The sequence below is a fragment of the Copadichromis virginalis genome, linkage group LG17, assembly GCF_057382275.1.
Source record: "Copadichromis virginalis isolate Kocher_CV1m ecotype Utaka linkage group LG17, C_Virginalis_male_GT1.1, whole genome shotgun sequence".
Lineage (NCBI taxonomy): Eukaryota > Metazoa > Chordata > Actinopteri > Cichliformes > Cichlidae > Copadichromis > Copadichromis virginalis.
In genome coordinates this window covers 33287190-33301445 of record NC_140634.1, presented here as the reverse complement: position 1 = coordinate 33301445, position 14256 = coordinate 33287190, and the positions used below count along the sequence as shown (strand labels likewise).

General features: G+C 41.4%; 1 protein-coding gene across 3 annotated transcripts; it reads right to left on the bottom strand.

The window, feature by feature from the left end:
* Positions 1 to 1677: 1677 nt before the first annotated feature.
* On the bottom strand, positions 1678 to 13270 carry tfec (transcription factor EC). 3 transcript variants are annotated; one of them, XM_085437280.1, is made up of 8 exons: positions 13131 to 13270; positions 9206 to 9460; positions 8350 to 8451; positions 6240 to 6360; positions 5320 to 5376; positions 5113 to 5188; positions 4017 to 4164; positions 1678 to 2917 (listed from the first exon to the last, which is right to left on the bottom strand). In XM_085437280.1, the coding sequence occupies exons 1-8, from the start codon at positions 13185 to 13187 to the stop codon at positions 2432 to 2434; spliced, it is 1302 nt and encodes a 433-aa protein (XP_085293406.1). In that variant the 5' UTR covers positions 13188 to 13270; the 3' UTR covers positions 1678 to 2431. The 3 variants fall into 3 exon arrangements, with proteins under 3 accessions (XP_085293406.1, XP_085293405.1, XP_085293407.1); XM_085437279.1 differs by lacking the exon at positions 13131 to 13270 and adding an exon at positions 10035 to 11157; XM_085437281.1 differs by lacking the exon at positions 13131 to 13270 and adding an exon at positions 10035 to 11156 and having other exon boundaries at positions 6315 to 6360.
* Positions 13271 to 14256: the final 986 nt, after the last annotated feature.

The window sequence follows — 14256 nt, the reverse complement described above, 5'->3', positions numbered from 1 at the left end:
GATAACAACACACAGCCAGCTGCTGCCACCTGCTGTTGCAATCAGGATACAGCAGCAGCCTTTTCTTTTCTTTCCTCCTTTTTTTTGCAGTCGTGGAAGTGAGGTGATTCACCGAAGGGGACCATGTTCCTGTGGGTGCTTGTAGTATAACAGAAGGGAGGTGAAGTATTATTTTACTAGGTGCACTTTTTTTTTCTTTGCAGATTCTGTAAGAAGCTAGAATCCCATCTGTTTCTCTACGACGGAAATTAGGCAAGGACTATAGCGAGTGAGACAAAGATTGAGAGAGTTGCGCAATTGGAAATATACCCAAATTTGTTTTACATGTTCAAGTTTAACTCCTTACACATGCAGCTAATGCCTCTAACATGCAGGCAGACATGTTTTCTCCATCCAGCGCAGACACAAACCCTCCGAGTTTTTCAAACCTGGGCTTCATGAGCTGTGATATTCCTAATAAAAAGTCACTTGTTCTGATGTCACTGTTGCCTCATCCGACCACATTTCCTTTTGAAGCATGTGCACAACGGACCTTGAACTTTGCCTGTGATAGCTTTTTGATATGGAGGAAATGAATTAGTTAGGAAGTGTGTTTTGTCTATAGAGTGTGAATGTTTTGGTTTTCTTTTTAATTAACACCTTTTTAAAATGTTCTTGCTTCATATCCTTCCAATACTTTAACTACAACAGAGAGTGCTGTTTTGTTTTGTTTAGCATAACAGAAATCTGTATTTGCCTTCTATAACTGATTTGGAAAGTTACTCGTAAACATCACTAATCACTTTGTAGTTTGAAGTGGCTCTGCTCCAAACCAATTGATTGGATCTTCTCTTTATTTGCAGCTGAAGAGGAGATGCGAGTGGGATACGTTTCGATTTCAGTACACACTAATAAGACTCTGAAACATTAATTTGAAGAGGCTTTGATGAGAAATCCATTTGGGAAGTATTGGCGTGTTTGTTGTATTATTAATGCATGACCTCATGATTAGAAAACCGCTTGTTGATGTATGATTTTTGTCAATGACACAGCTACTTTTTTTTTTGTCAATATGAGATCAAAGAGTTTTTATTTCTGTGTCACACAGAAAGTTTCTGCGGCTAACTTGGATACAGATTGTTTATAATCGTATTCCGAAAAGGACACCATCTCCACAACCTCTTACCTCAAAGGAAACTTTCTCGGCTCTCGGCTAACAGCTCTCAGAGCAACTCTTTATCCGTCGCCATTATTCATCCTCAAGGGCTCATCAGCTCACAGTGGGCTCATCAGAATTATTACTCCTCCTCCACTTGTCTTTATTATCTAATTTCCCTCCTCTCTCTTCCTTTCGGCCTCTCGTTGCCAATCAGCCACCTTGTAAGGCTCCTCGCCTTTCACTATGAATCTTTCCAGGCTTTTTTATTCACTCCTGTTGTCATCCAGAATGTGCTTTTCTTTTCTTTTTCTTCTTTTTTATTGCCCCCAGTTTACAACTAGTCACTTTGTATCAAGTTTTTACCTGCAGGTTTGTGGGTGTTGAGTTAGAAGTAAAAGTTTTTGTAGCAAAGTGAGAAATGTGTTGCTTGGATGTGACAGATTGCTAACTGAAATTCCTGACGGTGGCTACAACAGGTGTGACACTCAGGAACAACTGTTTGAGGAAGGGTGCACCAATGAATCCAGCATGACAAGAAATAAGAAATACAAAAAAAAGGGGTTTATTACGTCGTTCCCACCCCTACAAAGAAGTTTTTAAAAAAGGTGTTAGATAATAATATATATACTTTTTATGAATAAATGGAATAAAACATATAAATACACCAACATTTCAAACAAAAACATTTCAAAGACACTGATGAGGACGTGTTAGGCATTGGGGTGAGTACATCAGTACTGGTCAAATAAAGCACATCAAATAATGCAACCATCTGCAACGTATTAACATGATCTTTTGTAAAGAATTAATGCTTTCATGAAAGGAAACACCTTTGGTATGTTTTTAGTGGTTATTTTGCATATGTTACAGTGTGTGGCCACCACAGTGTGTTTAAAAAACAGTAGTCATTAACATTATGTACTTATAATTGTCTCCCTTTTTCTTATAAGTCTTTTTCAGCTGTGTCTGGGAGGCAGAGAATAGTTGAAACTGTCTGTAGTAAAGTTAAAAAGAGCAGCCGGTCCGTGGTGTGCTCACAGGATGTTTCTGTTCCCGCTCAGCTTTGGCGAACGTCAGTGTTCTGTAGCTTCAACACTCAACTGATCGACAAGAACTACACGCTTAATGCACAGGTGGCACTTTAAAGGAGTGCTGTCAGCTGTCGTTTAAATTACTTGCAACCCTAGTAGGAGTCTTAAATGTATGCTCGGAGCCATCACTCAGTCATTTAAAGGCCACGTGGATGCCCTTTACCGACAGGGATTATAGGTGATAACGAGACTGAGGGCACCCTTATAGGTCATCACCCTCGGCAGAGCTGAAGCTGCTCCTGCGGCTGCTGTCCTTGGATGCAGCTCCGGGGGAGCCGGCCGAGAGGAGCGGATCGGTGCCAAACGGCGACAGTGGGTCATCCATCAGGATCTCATCCAGCTGGTGTTCCTCCTTAAGCGTGGTGGTGAAGAAGTCTGTGAAATGGGACAGCGGGTCGGAGAAGGTGGTGCAGGCGTCAGTGCCACTAATGTGATCCTGCGGCCCGCTGACGGTGGCAGTGGATGGCACGCCAGATGCCGCAGCTATCCTCTGGAGGTAGTCGTTGTTGATGTCCTCTTGGTAGAGAGTTGGCTGCTGAGGTTGCTGGGCCTGGGGAGATGATTGCTGCTGCTGCTGCTGCTGTTGTTGTTGTTGTTGTTGTTTGAGTAGGTGGGAGGAAAGTTCGACCGTCCCCAAGGCTGTGGCCATGTTTGGTAGCCCGTGAGCTCGTGCTTGAATCTCAAGCTCCTGGAAAGCAAAGAAAAGAAACCTTTTAAAAAATAATAGGTTTAGAAAATGTGTGCATGGCGAGAGCAGGCATAGGTTCAAAGGTGCTGGGGCTGGGTTGCAAAGCAGTTTGCAGCTGTAGGTGAAGCTGCCAACTGGATGCACAGATGGATGTAAGCTGAGACGTCAACTTTTTTTTGAAAAAAAAAAAAGCTATGTGTAGTATCTGAATAACTATCTAAAACTGTGTGAAATTCATCAGTTATGAGCTGACGTCTTTAACTAATATGGGAGTAGCTCTGACACAATCACAGTCACACCCTGGCTCCTCCACATTCTGAGGTTGGATTGGGAGGTTCACTGCGTAATCTTCTCACACTTTTACAGAGTACATTATCTGCGCTTATCACCCATCAGTGACACCACAAAGCCCTGCTGTTGCATTAAGCCCTTTGTTTGCTGCCCTTTTGTCGGGGTTGGTTATTGTTTCACACATACTTTTATCATCATTTCTGATTACACATACTTTTCTTTTCTTTTTTTTAGCATTCCCATCATTGATATCTACTCTGGTTAACCACAGTGAATGAGTGTGAAAGTCTGCATGTGCATAGTGCAATCCTATCAGCACACATTTATCAGTAAGCATCTCTTCTATTAGTGCTCTTCATCTATTTATGCCCCTGCTGCATTCCCTGAGGTCGCAGAGCTGAGGTCATTGTGTTTATTTATCAGGTAATTAGCACTGACCTCTATAAGAAAAGATTATGGGATGTGAGGGATCTTTTGTAAAAGAGAGTGGTGGTGAAGGTGGCGGGGACTGTGGGAGTCCCTAAGTTTGCGTTGTGGTGTCGTAAAGCATTCAGGTGGAAATTAGCGTGAAGTACCTGGGGATGATGGATGTGGGACTGGCAGTTACCAGCTGATCTTTGGCAGGAAGAACTCAGTATTGTAAAATAGAATTAAAATATTATGCTGTGTGCTGATTGGCTTGTAAAAATGTATATGAAATATAAGTTCCTTCTTTTTCTCTCTGTGTTTATCAAATGTGTCAAGCACTTTATCTGCATTTATACCACAGATATAAAGTAAACCCACTGAGACATTCACATCTTATTACCTGGATCCTCAGGAGCAGCCTCCTATTGGCTTGCTCCAGCTTCTTCTGACGGCTTTCCAGCTCCCGGGCGTGCTGCTGCTCCTTCTGCAGCCATCTTATGTACTCCACCGAGGCCTTGAGGATGGTGCCTTTGTTCCACCGCATGTCGCTGCAGAAAGGAGAAACGTAAAAGATAACCTTTTACACAGAACCCCCTTATGTCGGCAGAATATCCTTTGCAATAAAAAAAAAATGCAGGGAAAAGTTTTAACAGAGGTTTTTTTTCTCCCCCTTTTTTATGATATGAATAAGAAATGGTGATTTACACGGGGCAATTATTCATCCTTGGACATTACATGGGGACACTGAATGGGAATTTTAATAGAATAGTTAAGTAGGTATGTGGAAAGTCCATTCTTGTACCTCCTTGTACGGTAAAATTAATCCTCGAATAAAAATAGGTGAAGGGAAAATGAGCTAAGCAGGAAGGCAAGGAGAAAAATGGAGAAATGGACTTAAGGTGCTAGAGTGCAAGTCATTCTTTTGGAGATATTATTACTTTTTTAAAAGAGGACAGGGAAGCTGTAGTAAAATTGTCCTTTTCCACACGAGTGAGACGTTGGCCTGATCAGCGCTAATAATCTCTTTTATCCCGCGTTAATGGCACGACGACAATGCTAACCTTCCATTTAAATTTGAAGCAAAGTTCAACTGCGAAAGATGGCCGCGGGATTTCAATTCAGTTCCACGCTCCGTCTCGGTGTTCCAATTGTGCTTCAAACTTTGATTCAAATGCCGTGGCCTGCTTCTTTGCATTTGACCCTTTCCTCATCATTCATGCTTTGAGCTGAACTGCCAGGACCCGGCGAGGAGACGTACAGCTCGGAGAGCGTCGACTACAATGAGAGTTCAAGTGCACCCTTGAAATATGACTGAAATGTGCTCGAGCACTCATTTGAATTCAATGAACGACTTTTCGAGTGTCTTTGTGCTGTGAATTTAATACCCAACACACAGGTTCTTGCAGTTGTTTCAGTGCCGTGAAGTGAAGCGAAGCAGGAGGTGGGGTGGCGGGGGAGAATTTTTCAGTAAATATATTTAGGATTTTGCAACTTACGGATCATTCGACTTTGGTATGAGTGTTCCAAGCTCCTTAATCCTGTAGTTAATGTTGTATCGTCGCCTTCTTTCAACTGTGCAAGCAGAAAGAAAAAAAAGGGAGCAAAAGTTGATGAGAGCAGTGTCAGATGCTGCACCAAAGGTTATCCCAGATGTTAAGGTATTATGGAGCTGAACGGCGTGGGTTGGAGGGGGTGACACTTACTCAAATTATGGTTGTCTTTTTTCTGCCTCTCTTTGGCCATCACCCTTGTGTCGTGTTCTGTCCAAAAAAAAGCAAAAAAAACCATAAAAATACACGAATAAATAAATCACGCAGGAGAACGAATGGATTAGCAATGCACACAGATTTAGAAACTGAAAGACAACAAATACAAAAAGCCACAGAAGGTCCAGTCGGGAGACGCACAATCAGCCGTTTTGAGGGGAGTTCAGCGCCGGGGTCAGAATGAGGAGTGTCTGTGCAGCGAGTCTACACTACGGACATAAATTTGACCTCCTTACACACACGCTGACCCCGGTTCATCCCCCTTCAGCATGTATGAAGCTCATTGTAAAGAAAAAGAAAAATGGTAACCCCATTTTTTTTTACCGCAAAACATTCTATAATTAAGAAGATTTAGCGAATTGACTCATCCGTCCGAGAAGGACAAAAATTCCAGTGTATCCATATTTGTAGTCACGTTCTCCTAAATTACATAATTGGGGACCTGAGATTGGATTTCCCAATTTGTCTCTTGTTGATTTAATCAGGACAATTTGAACTCTGTGCAACAGCCCATTGTCCCCTCTGCCTACTCTCAAATGAAACAGATGGCAATGTTCTTATTTGCCCATTGAGACTGAAGGATTTCATTTATTTATTTATTTTTGGTCAGGCATCCTTTCTGTTTCCTAATCAGCTTTCGTCTGGGTGTTTGTAATTAATATGAACAAAAAAACCTAAAAGGATCTCTTTTTTGTTGTTGTTGTTGTTGTTGTTGTTGTTGTTGCCTTGAGATGAAAAGTCTCCACTAGTGTCTAACAAAGGGAACTTTGTTTTAGCTTCTATTTTTTTAGGTTTCACAATGTGAGCAACTCTTTAATGGTTTAGCTGTTTGGTCAGATTATGGTATGAGTTCATACCTGTGTATTCCCTTTTTACAGTGAGCTTTGTAGGGTTAGATGTAGGACTCAGTCCACCATTAGGGGCGTTCATACCTTGTTCACCCCCATAGACGTCCAACATGCTGCTGCTGAGAGACACCTAGGCAGGAGAGAGGGGAGATGCAGAGGAAGAAAGGGGAGTGAGTTAAGTGAATGGGAAGTGCATTTACATTTCACACATTCACACGCACATAAACAAACAGGGCTTTCACACTTTGACACAAAAGCCGCCAAACAAACAGTTGTTTTTAACTGCTGTGTGGCTTTGTTTGGCAAAACTGACAAGAGACATGTGGAGTGATCAGAGCGTTGAAGAAAAGATTGTTAGCATCTCCTCCACTCTACCCGGGAATGTGGCAATGGAGTAAAAACAACTTAACAGAAACGCAACCTAATTGTAAGACGTTTTACCCCTGACCTCGAACCCAGGCTTGCTGCTCGCCAAGGGGGCGATTTGACCAAACATAGCGCCTTGATTTGCTAATGGTACCATTTTCAGAACCCCTCCAGATGAAAGTGCTCCTAACACTGATTCGCTCTGTGTTGAAAATAGCATCCCATTAGATGAAAAGGCTAGCTAGGTCAACTGCATGAACAGAGGCAAAACTGTTTTCCTACGGGTGTCTTCTTGTCTGAGAACACATGTATCCCCCTCTGCAATAATACGGCCTTTTCATGGAGTGGAGGGACAGAGATGTCTGGATCTTTAGCATGATGGCACACGTGTGTGTCTAATTCGCATTTGTGTATTTATGTCGAAAAAAAAGCATGCCAGAAGCCACCACGGATTCCAACTAATTTTATCTCCAACGTGTGTTAGATTTAACAACCACGCTCTTATATGTGGAAAAAGGAAGTCAAGAGAAAATGAGTGTTAGCTGGTTTTAAAAATATGTACGTATATATATATATATATATATATATATATATAGGAGGAGGGGACAAAATTGCATATCAAAATAAAAGATAGGAACAATTCCCCTACTACTAAAATTGTAATCACTTCAATTCCTCTCCCGTCTGCGTTCCTGAGTGTGTTGACACAGCGAAACGATGTGATGCATCGTACTGTATGACTAATTAGGATGAATTGATCCATTTAAGCACGGTATCATTTCTGAACAAGCCCATGGGGACTATGTGCATTAGGCCAATCCACTGGCTCAGTAACTCTCTCTGGCAAAATCTCTCACTCTTCGCTCCTGGCTGTTGCATTCCTGTCTACATTTGAAACCCACTGACTCGCCCTCATTCTTCCTCCTCCATTACAATGTCTGTTGTGTTTTACTCTGTTTTGCTTTATCTGTGTGTGTGCCTCTTTTTATTTATGGAGTTAGGCCTGATTCCCATTGTGTAGCTATGTTCTCTGGCCAAACTGACCTCTTGTCCCAGAGTTTTTGAATTCTTCCCTGTCTGTGAATCCTACTGGTGCATCAGTGCATCCACTTCATTTTTGCTAAAGAGTTAAAAAGTGTGCATTTTATGTGTTTTTTTTAGACTGATTTAAAGTTTTCCTTTATGTTACTAAATGCTTTAATGCACTAATCTAAATGTCAGGTTTAGATTTGATTACTTTGAGAGCATTTATTTGATTTTTTTTGTTATGCGCACATCATTACAGACTAGTATAAAAAGACCTTTCTCACATGTGATTTTCCTATGAATTTATGAATTTACTATACATTTAGCTTTAGTTGTTAAACGCATGTCATCACTTTTCCTTTAAAAAAAAAGTTCTTAATCTGCTTTGTTAAACTTCTTTAGTAATGTTGCTAATCTCAAGTGAACTTTGACTCATTTCTAGACTTAAGCTGACCTCAAACTGAGTCGGGTCCCCTTTTTCCCAAGCGAGTCAAACCAGCACCTAAGGGTTTGGGTAAAGAAACCTCACTTTCAAGTCCCCATTCAACTTTAAAAACAGAGAAGTGATTAGTTAAGGGGACTGTCACAAATCTAGGCTCACCTAGTCTAACCCACAGAGGCAGCCATGCAGAAATGCAGAAATCAGCACAAAGCATTATTTAAAAAAAAAAAAAAGGGGGGGTTAATGAGTAGCTATTAGAGCAAAGTTGATGTGATTCATACTTACATTGTTTTGCATTATGATGTTAGGCTCCATGCAATCCAAGCCTCCATCATTGAAACCGGATTCAAGACTAATTAGGTCATCAATAACTTCATCCATTGGAAACTAAAAGAAAACAGTGATTTCAGTGTACTCCAGGACAGACTGATGATGTTTGTACCAGAATTTCAATGCTGTCCAATTCGTTTGAAATCTCAACATTCAAACCAGAATAGACAAGGGAAAAAGAGGGAGGAACTGTGGAGAGATTAATTCAATAACAGACGAGCTCTTCGCCGCCATGTTCTCAGATTTGTTAGTGGTGCTGGCGGGAAAAAACAGGCATCTGTTACCAACCTAGTTTCCTCCTTTGAAAGGGGTTCTCTCATCAGAGACTGCATGTCTGAAGTTATTGATGAGCACATCAGAGAGAGAGGGCGATCAATAATGGCATCACTTTGTTTAGATGATTAGTTGGACCTGCTCCCTGCATTAAGATTCAGACCCAATCCAGATAGTACATTTAGTCATAATTGATGCTTCTGAAGTATGCACCGTGTCAGCTATCCATCTCAACAAAGTGTCAGCCATTATTTATCACCCTTAGAAAGAAATTAGAGGGGCAGCAACAAATCTTTCACAAGTGCTTATTAAAAATCAACAGAGAAGAAAAGCTTTGCTTTAAAGTAATAGGCTGTGCTGAAAGGAAAACCTTGTAAGGATGTTGTGTAATCTACAAAAACCATGAACCACAGTTCATCCGTAAGTGACCCAGTCTGTGGTTCAAAACTTCTGTTTCAATTTCACGGTCGGAGTTCTCTGAATTTCAGTTCCACAAAGTCATGACTGAGATTCTTTCCTTTTCCATGCGTCCACTCACCTCACTGTCATGATTGGCCATCGTAAGCAGGGTAACAGGGCTGTTGGGGTTACTGCTGTCACTGACAGGGGGCATGTGTCCGTTCCTCATGATCGGCACGGTGGCGAGTGCCTGGCCAGGGGTGTGCGGATGTGTCACGGCGTGGCCTGATGCGGCCGAGGAGGCCAGCTTGGAGCCCAGCGTCAGGTACTGCTTCACGGGCTGATTCTGGCTCTGGTGGAGATGGAACTTGGAGTTCTCCAGGTGGCTCTGTACCTGTAGCAGAACAGATCATTCAACAGTTCAGCAAGCTGACTAAGTTAGTCCAGGAAGCGCAAGGTTGGGCACTGTTTCCCATACCGCTGAAACAGCGCTGACTCAGAGTATTTGCACAGGGGTTGTCCAAAACAGCTGTTGACTTTATGAAAAGAATATCTAAAGTAACACACATAACTAGTTTGCCGTGATTAGTCACTTATGCGCAGTAAATTTACAGACTTGCAAACTGTAAGTTAGAACTCATAATAAAGTGAATCATGTACAGAAATAAAAATGTTGAAAGTGTCTTTATGGGAATTTGATCTCATTCTCTGAACTCATTTTCACAGTCTAAAAGTTAAAAAAACAAACCTAAAAGCAAAAAGCTTTTCTTCCCCCCTGAGACTTCAGCTGAATTTAACCAACTAAGCTGACTATTTTTACAATCAATCTTAATATTTAATCTTCAGTTGATCTTGAATTACATGTCAGTACAGCAATAGTCAAGATAACCTTAAAAAACATTATGAAAGCAGTGTTAAATAAACTTTACCAAGCCACTCACAATGTTTCTAAAAGTTGGTATTCTTACATTTGAAGCTCTGGTTGCATCCCGCATTGTGTAGTAACTGCAGTCACTTAAGTGTGGCATTCTCAGAAAAGCAGATAATCTTCAAATTGATTTGTTCTGGTGTGGCAGCAGGTCAACTTTAGGGATCCACGGCTGCTGCTGCTGCTGCTGCTATCCTGTTGATCTGGTGACTTCTCAGTGAGTGTCTGTCCCTTCCAGTCTCCCTACCAGCTCTTTATAAAGGGCCCTAAGTGAACTAATTAGGCCCAAAGCTGGGTGTAAGCCTTTATGTTGCGTAGCAATGATAATCACTTCAAACACTGGACTGTTAGATCATCCAAGGTTTGATCACTGCAGGGTATCTGCCTTTAGCATCTATCACTAACTCCCTCAGACCGCCCTTTTCTTTCTGGTTGACCAATCAGTGGTGATCTCCCAAAGTCCTCTGCAACCCTCTGTAGGGGTTGTGGCAGCACAATTGACCCTTGTTCCCCAGTGAAGTTTTTAAATAACTCCTCCAATGCCATTTTTAACCAAGCCTTTCAATTCATTCAAGGCTTTTAAAGTAAATAGTTTAGTATTATGCGTTCCCCATACAATAACTGCAGTAAATCTGTTTTGAAGTCTCCTTTGGTGTAAGTTGAGGGCAAATTTAGGAAAGAACATCCCTCCTAAAATATCAAATTTTCATGCTTGTTGGTGCTCACAAAGACGGTTGCTGTCGTGACTTGCTTTATTCGTTTAGGGGCTGCAGAGTATTTAGGGGAGTACATGAAGTGCTATGATTTAAGAATGGTAGTCTTGTTGACTGTAATAGGTTGGTCAGTTTGCCTGTGTCTCGCGTACTTCCTCCCAAATCTGTTTTATTTACTGGTCAAAACAGCAAGCTCTCAGTTATTTTAAACCATGGAATAGATGCTCTTTCAGGGACTGACGGAATCAGGACCCACCAAAAACTGAGCAACAACAAGCTCAAGAAGCTTCGATTGGCCAGACCAGTATTACTCGAACATGATTTGAAAATGCCGATATTTAATGTGTTCCTAATTTCATGGTAACACATTTAGATCACAGTACTCAGCCTTAAAAACAGGCGACAGGTGTCGTTTATGTGAGATGAGGAAAGCAGCTAGCTTATTTAAAATGCCAAAAAAAAAGTATCATCAGCTGTTGGTTAGAACAGTCCAAGTGTTACTTCTTCTACGCTGCCTCAGAAAAAAAAAAATAGTCAGAACTGATTTGTTATGCAGCTATCCTTTATATCGTCATGCTTTCAGACCAAACTTCTTATTCTTCAAATGCTGTCTGGCACAAAGCTGCTGAACTGTAGGGAGTTTTTAGCTTTGACAGCTTTAGAATTGGTCTTTATGCTAAAAGTCAGCATTAAATTCCCCCTTGTCAGCTAGACTAGCTGACCTTATTCACAACTCAGCCACCTAACTAAGACCAGGCTCATCACAATACTCATCTTGTCAGTAGTGACTAAGAGTTGTTATCTGAGTTCTCCAGGCTAAACAAGATGCCAGTTGTTAGCCAATCAACATTTTTTTCCACTTTGGATAGCAGGAGGGATGCCAGGACCGCTGCACACCACATCTGCTTTGTGTGACAGCGGATTGTCCTGGTTTCACTTCAGCTTTCTCACTACTGTAAATGCCGGAGACACGCTTGTTATCCACTTAAGGAAATCTGATTAGATTTGAGGAGTAATGGTGCTTCAGTCACCAAGGCCAGCCTCGACAATGGCAGGCCTGTGCATGTGTGAAGCGGGCATGCAGGAAAATTATCAGTGCCCGCCATACACATGGGTCAGGAGAGAATATAAGAATGTAATCAATCAGGAGTTTGGGCATGTTGTAGCTATTCAGATGCTTCAGTTTTGTTTTGTTTTGGTTGTTTTCCTCTTTTTCGGCACGGCTACCAGCACCTGCTACAACAATCGAGGCAGTGTTTGAGATTATTGGCACAGAGGAGGTCATGGGTTCAGTTTTCTATTTACACACATTTGTACAGTTATTCCTGACATGCAAACCTACATTAAACTATGAAAGCTTTTTGCCTTTTGACTTAATGCACATAGTTTAACTTTAGAACACACCTTCTTGTCAGCATATTTCAGAGTGTTTGAATAAAATAATATATATCTGTATCTTCCTCACTTTTCGTCATTAGAGATATTAGACCACTAAAATAAAAATGCCAAAACCCAGAACATGCCTTTGTCCCTACATATGTCCTAATCAAATCTAAAGCACTCTACAGTACACGCCCAAGAAATCCCATCACAAGTGAATACAACTGCAGCTCTTCAACATATCAATTCAAAGCTCTGTCAGGCTTAAAATAAAGCAACATCCCAAACCTTAGCTTCTACTTACAGATAGCAGCAGGCCCGAAATTACAGTAACACCTTCACAGCTAAACGTAAGCCCAGTCCTTTAGCCTCTATTTGTGAGATCCATTTAACAGTGGTGTCATTTACCTCGCAGTTAAGAGGCGTATTTCTTTAGTGGCCCTCTCCCCCCGAAATGCTGCACTCACAAAGCCATTGTACTAGACAACCTTGCAGGTTTTACATTGAAATGCACAAAGCTCTTGCCTAATCCAGTTTCAGTCTTGCCCAAGTTCTCCTTTCACTTCAGAAAAATCCAACAACTTATGAAACACTGGGTGATGGTGACATTAGCTAGCTGTACAAATTATGGGCAAAACCTACTAGGAGTTTTGGATTCATTTCTGCAAAATGCCGCACTTTGCGACATATTGATGCAGATTATTAACATCTAACATCTTGTTTTCCCATCTCAAATGGATGGAGATGAGTTGAAAGTGGAACAAAACTCTTCCTCGGTCATGCTTACTGTATTTTGCTGAGCCTGCTAACCAGTAAATAGCTGTAACCACCCACTAGATTGTGCAATGTGAGGAAAGATAAGACTGGGATAGCGAACTGATAGCAAAAGTCCCATTCCACGGTGCCTCCATGGTTAGTCTGGCTGTAACTGCAAATGTGTCTTGCGTGCAAACAAATGCACACATAGAATTTAACACAATGTTTTCTTCACTGTGTGTCATTGCCTCAAAATTCCTGGGCTGTAAATAAGTCATTTCCCCTACCTGTAAAAGTTGGATCTCTGTCAAGGTGATTACTTTGACCACACAACAGCGGCTCATGGCTCTCCAGAGTGGCAGCGTCTCCCACCACAGGAGCTGCAAATCCTTACAGAAGAAGAACAACTGTCACAGCCACAGCTTCGTCTCCACACCGTGACAGGAGGAGAAGAAGAGGAAGAAAAAGAGAGGTGCTGCAGCCTCCTTCCTGAATTTTTTTTTTTTTTTTTCAGAAATATCAGAAAGGAAGCCATGACACATCAGCTTATTTGGGAGCAGCACGAGCCGTTTCCCCTCTGTAGCTGTGTGTCTGTGTGTGTGTTTGGTCAAGGAAAAGGCCTGACAGAGGCAGAAATACAGATGGCATTTACAGTAGGGGGTTGAAGTAAGTGTGTGAATGTGTGTGTGCGAAGCCATAATAAGTTGACAGAATGTGAATTCCTGCTTGCTTGTGGATCACTACACTTTCCTGCTTTTCCCACATAACATCCAGCCTAGCTCAGCGCAGTTTCCTGTCTTCATGACACCAACTTCCCAGTGGAAGTCATTTTATCCACAAAACTGTAGTCACTTTTCCAACACAGGGAAACAGGAATCTTGAGAATGTGTGCAAACATGCTAAAACACACATTTTTATTATGTTCTAGTTATTATTAGGCCAAAAATCCCTGAAAAGTCCTCCCTTTAATCCCAAAATTTACAAGTTTTTATATTAGCAGGTGAATAAATCTGAATCAGAGTTGCTCCGATACATGTTCTGGGGTGAACTCCACACTGGTCCTGACAATTTAAGAACTCAAATTTCATATAGTAATTATTTTTGATTCACTGTAATAAACACATCAGGATTAATTTGAGGACATTGAACATAATGGCTTAAACTGAATCAATTAAATCAATCCTGTGCAGACTTTGGGTTTTAAAAGTCTTCTTTCAGCAGTTTAAATGCAGCCTGCCCCACACGTGTCTATGGTCAATGATTTCATTACGCAAAGAATGCCCTTCTTGATGCTACTGTGCACAGTAATCTTCTGTGTATATAGCGGATCTAGATCATTAGGTAATATTTATGCTGCACTATCTGGATTCTGTTGCTGCTGTTTGACCATCAACACGAGGCATGCCCATCTCT

What these genes read in the sequence shown, in the direction of transcription:
- tfec (XM_085437279.1), bottom strand. Translation starts at nt 10,094, where the DNA reads ATGCCACACTTAAGTGACTGCAGTTACTACACAATGCGGGATGCAACC. An exon ending in ATGCAACCAGAGCTTCAAAT is followed by an intron (nt 9,461 to 10,034) that starts GTAAGAATACCA and finishes GTTCTGCTACAG; the next exon opens with GTACAGAGCCACCTGGAGAA. An exon ending in AAAAGACAACCATAATTTGA is followed by an intron (nt 5,189 to 5,319) that starts GTAAGTGTCACC and finishes CTGCTTGCACAG; the next exon opens with TTGAAAGAAGGCGACGATAC.